Source organism: Bidens hawaiensis, unplaced genomic scaffold (genome assembly GCF_021521415.1).
Source record: "Bidens hawaiensis isolate Kalapana, Puna unplaced genomic scaffold, B.hawaiensis_p1.1 tig00054253_1, whole genome shotgun sequence".
NCBI lineage: Eukaryota > Viridiplantae > Streptophyta > Magnoliopsida > Asterales > Asteraceae > Bidens > Bidens hawaiensis.
This window is the reverse complement of record NW_027499792.1, coordinates 50297-55211: the sequence shown is the minus strand read 5'-3', so window position 1 is coordinate 55211 and position 4915 is coordinate 50297. Positions and strand designations below refer to the sequence as shown.

The 4915-nt window shown below is 32.7% G+C and overlaps 1 protein-coding gene across 1 annotated transcript; it reads right to left on the bottom strand.

Annotated features, from left to right (window-relative positions):
* Window positions 1–990: 990 nt before the first annotated feature.
* LOC143600536 (transcription factor bHLH106-like) lies at window positions 991–3924 on the bottom strand. Its single transcript, XM_077078197.1, has 2 exons — window positions 2959–3924; window positions 991–1413 (listed from the first exon to the last, which is right to left on the bottom strand). Exons 1-2 carry the CDS (start codon window positions 3283–3285, stop codon window positions 991–993), a joined length of 750 nt encoding a protein of 249 aa, XP_076934312.1. The 5' UTR covers window positions 3286–3924.
* Between the last annotated feature and the right edge of the window lie 991 nt (window positions 3925–4915).

Sequence of the window (4915 nt, the reverse complement as noted above, 5' to 3'; positions counted from 1 at the left end):
TTGAGGGATTCACCGAATAAAACCCGACCCCCACGCCCGCCAAACGACACGACAGCGAGGAGCCGGTAAAACCGGGTGAGATCAGGACTCGAACCCTGGCAAGCCAGGGTCATCCCTCATATCTCCCATATAAATTGATGATAGTGAGGTTTAACCCCATACCTCTCACTAGTACAGTAAGTGCTCTACCATTGAGCCACATCCAATTTATATTCAAGAACCATTATCGTTTACTAATTAGTGGCATATGTTTATAATAGATATTTAATTATGTGTGTATTTCAAATTTCGTTGAATAAAAACAATATTTATAATTTTACAATTTGTAGAACACTATTTAACTTACATTCGTATTGATCATATAAAACATTTTTAATATGTTTAGATAATCACCAATATTTAACTTTACGTCATCTAAAAAATTATTTCAATCTTAAGAAAATGTAAAACTTAAATATCTGACATTTAAAGTGTGTGTGATGATATTAAAATTAATCTATAAATTCAAAAAAAATCACTAAATTACGTATGATTAAAAAACTAAATTTCGATCGTCTAACAAATCCCGTGTAATACACATGTTCAAAAGCTAGTTATTAAATTGTAACAAAAAAGAGATATTTTTAGGCACCCTAACGAGTTCCTTGTGCAAAATATTTTCGAACTTAAATACGGATCATCAAACAGGCCCATTGGGCCCAAAGCCCAATCCACAAATTTTCATCAAATGACAACATTATCTAGTATAAGCATCTTAAATCTTAAAAAAAGGTATTTCACTCTTTGCATAACATACAAGATACACTCAAAAACATCATAAAACCCCTCTTGCAAACATTTAACACCACTTCAAAAAGAAAATCTCTACTTGAGATTCTTGATCAACAAATATGTAACCTTATTCATTTTAACACCACAAACATAGAAAACTATATACAGACTTCAACTTTTACCAGAGAAAAAGCACACGAAACTAAAGTCGTGCTCGGGTCAAAGACAGTACCTCCTCCTCTTGTTAGGAAGCATTGTTCTTGGGGAGTAATCAAACGATATCGACCCTTTTTCTATAGCAGAATTTAGTGCTTCGCGCACCGAACTAAGTAGATTTTCATCTGCAGTGAAATCGAAAACAATCTTCATATGGTCTCCAAGAGTTGAGAATTCTGCCCTTTCAATGTTGACTTTGAGGTCACTAAGAGCTCGTCTTATATCGGTCAGGAGCTCGGGCCGGTGCTTGCAACATACAGATGCATGAAAAGTCAAAGCTCCGTTGACTGCAACGTGATCAACTTTTTCAATTTTGACTTCTTCGATGTCTTCTGGCATGAGTAGACCTAAACTGGCTTGTTTTGCGTTTATTTGAAGTTGTTTTACTTGGCGGATAACTTCGGCGAGTAGCGTGGCTTTGTCCATCTATTAAATAAACATAAAATCTTAGTGTACATTTTAAAAGAATGCATAGTCTTACATTAAAGTCAAACTGGCCAGGTTTTAGCTACATAATTAAATTATGATATTGAAGGTAGCAAAACTCATCTGATTTTAGTTCAAAATAAAATATGTTTGTCCTCAAAAGTCAACTTAGACCTCCTTTCCTTATATGATTATTTACAAATATTCAGGTACCAAGTGTGTTAAACTTAGGCCATAGGTATACTCTAACCCATTTTAACTTCACATAATCATAACATCACTTATTTTTCTCTCTTTCATTTCATCTCACCCAAGAAAATGGTTTAATTATTTTAACTTCATCTCACTCCTATTAATTGTTAATTTAATATATTGTTTTTTGTTTTATAACCCGTTTAAAGCATAATCCAAGGGCCCTTTTTAACAAATTTAACACAAGTGAAGAGTAGTTTAATCCATCGTTAACGTGTCATGTTATTTTAACTTATGTTAAGGTTAGAGTATACCCCATAACCTTAGGTTGCTTCTTTGACTTAATGAGCATTTTGAATTGTATTACACAAATAAATTATAATGTTAACTATTTTTATGATATTAAAGTTGACCGTATATTTTATTACAGTAATTGTTATATGCAAGATTTTATCATTGACGCCCAAATATTAAAAAACTAAAGAAAGCAACCCCTCCATTACTTGTCATGTTGTAATCCATGGTAGTAATCAACTCTAATTTTCTAACTAAAAATCTGTTAAATAAAAGAGATGTCACAATTTTCACAAGACAAAAACACTGAAAGGGAACTCTATGTTTATAAAAGGAGATCAACATCACTGGTTTCCGCCACCATTTAATTTTTAATGTGTTATGAAAATGACAAAAATGTAAGCAATGGAGCAAGTCAAACAGATGATAAAAACATTGAAAATGACAGGTAAGTAGTTCTAAACTTCTAATTAACAAATAGGTTCCACCAATTAACTTAAGTTCTTGGTTTTTAGTTGCTATGCTAGATTCAATCACTTAAAAATCATATCTTCACAAAAAGTCAACCTTGATGATCTCCCATGGTTGTTATAGAGTCCGAGTCAAAACTACATAAACACGGTTGACTTTCATCTTTTAGATGATTAATTATAAATTTATAACTTGTATGACTAACCAAAGTTTTCAATAAAACTTTCAATCATGTGTAGTGCACATATATATGTGTTTGATCAAATTTTCGTATTAAACCTAACTTCTTGTATTCATATATATTCCAAAAATGGATATAAGTTCATGTATTCAAAGAATCCAAATATGAAGTAGCACATTGTAACAGAATTAAGCATATGACATAGCTTATGTACTATGCAAAAATCTCTTTCTCCGGAATGTTTCACTATCGAATCCATTTGAAAGATCAAAATATGACCAAATAAGTCGCAATTTTGAAGGTAAAAACAAACACAATTACACAAACACAAAAACTATAGCAGAAACATGGTGTTAAAACAACATTTATGATCAAATTACAATATAGAAAAGGGATCGTAGCCAAACCTTATCGGTGCAGGGTACAAGACCACGAAGCGTGTCAAGATGCCTATTAATCCTCTCCCTTCTCCTTCTTTCAGCCTCATTATGACTCTTCAAAGCAGCCAAAGCTTTCTCATCAGACATTATTCCAACTCTCTTTCCAGCCACTTTACTTTGAGCCTTAACAAGCTCATTCTTCTCATCATCCAACACCAAAGCTTGAGAGGACTTCATCAACAACCCATCATCATTTCCACAACCCCCACTAAAGCCATCTAAACCCATCAAAGATCCATCATCCCCAATGGATCCCAAGTCCATAAACTCATGATTCCAATCATAAAAATCCATTCTTGAGAATACCCTTTATAGCTAGCTATACGTATATTCTTTATTGTACTAAGTGTATGTGTGTGTGATTGTGAGCAACAAACAGAAATGAAGTAACAAAAGGCGGTGATCAACGATCTAAGGATCGAGACCAGGCGGACGGATGGTGGGTGCAAACCAAAAAGTAACCATAAATCTAATGAGTTTATTAATCAAGAGAGATGAAGGTGATTCAGTTTTTGAATTTGTGATCATATTTTCTTCCATTAGATGGTAAAAGACAAGATGGTTTGATTATAGAGAGGATCTTATTGAGAAAACATCCACATTTTCTTCTTGATGGTCTTGAAGTTGAGCATTTCGATGAGTTGAGTTGAATTTAATTGAATTCAATTATATCGAGATGATGATGAATATAGAAAGATGGATTCAAGAATCTAAAATTGGAGGGTGTGTTAGGAAAGAGACAAAGGTGACAGGTGTGTATGAAATGATATCAGGGAAGCACACAAATCTTATTGCTTCTTTGGCTTTATATGATGCAGCCTGACACCAAGTCAAAAGCCGCCCAAGTTGCTTACTAGCTAAACAGACATTTCAACCAGTTAGAGGTGTAAGCTGAGCCCATGTCATATTATTTTTTTATTTGGTGAGTGTTTGGCAGATGGTTTCTAGCTAGACAGGTATTTATATACCCAAAAATGTCAAATGGAACGTCACAATGAAGATTTATTGTTGTCTACTGGTCTTTACACCTTGTTGAATTTTTAAGGATCATTAGTTTTGTTTAATCGTATGGTGTAAACGGAACGAACGTTTTGTGAATCATTGGCGAATTATTGAATCGAATGAGAAATATTTTCATGGGTGTCGCTAATTTTCGATCTTTGGATGTTTATTGTTTGATTATAGAGTTTATGGTTCGGATTACACTATGTAATGTAAAAGATTATATCAAGTCCATTAGAAATAACTACTTAGAAATTTTTTAATAGAAATACAATTTCCTTACAATTTTTATGTACGAGTTTTCAGCTTCGGAAAAATTCTGTTAAATTATATATCCATAAGCGAGTCCCTTTTAATCTAACAAATACAATCATCGCTTAACTATTCATGACAAACCCAATTACGTAAACTGATTTCACACACTTAAATCTTAATCGCAGAAAAATATACCTAATACGAGTAGTTACGGCCGATAAACTAAGGATTACTTCAATAGAAGATACACTATCGTAAATGCGAAATGTTTCTTTGTCTTCGCCATCAATCTTACAAGCGTACATATATCATTTAAGTTGACAATTTATTTATTAACTTTTGATTTGGAATATCTAGCACCGTGTTACAACAATCAAACTCATAACAAAAGTGGTATGTGATATTTGTCCGTTGCCATGTCTGTCTAGGTTAAGGTAACTGTCATCCACCATTTGAATTTCATATTGTTTTATTGAAAAAAGTTGATATCCTTAAATAAATGAATCAAAACCTTATAATATAACATTTTTTTTGTTGTAGCCTGGTCAAATTAATCAACAACAATGCATTCAATAAATTAAACTTTTTTCTTTGAACACATTGCGACGATATATTTGTGACCTCGAAATGTGAATATAAAAATCTGGTTTTGTTTTGTTTTGTTTAT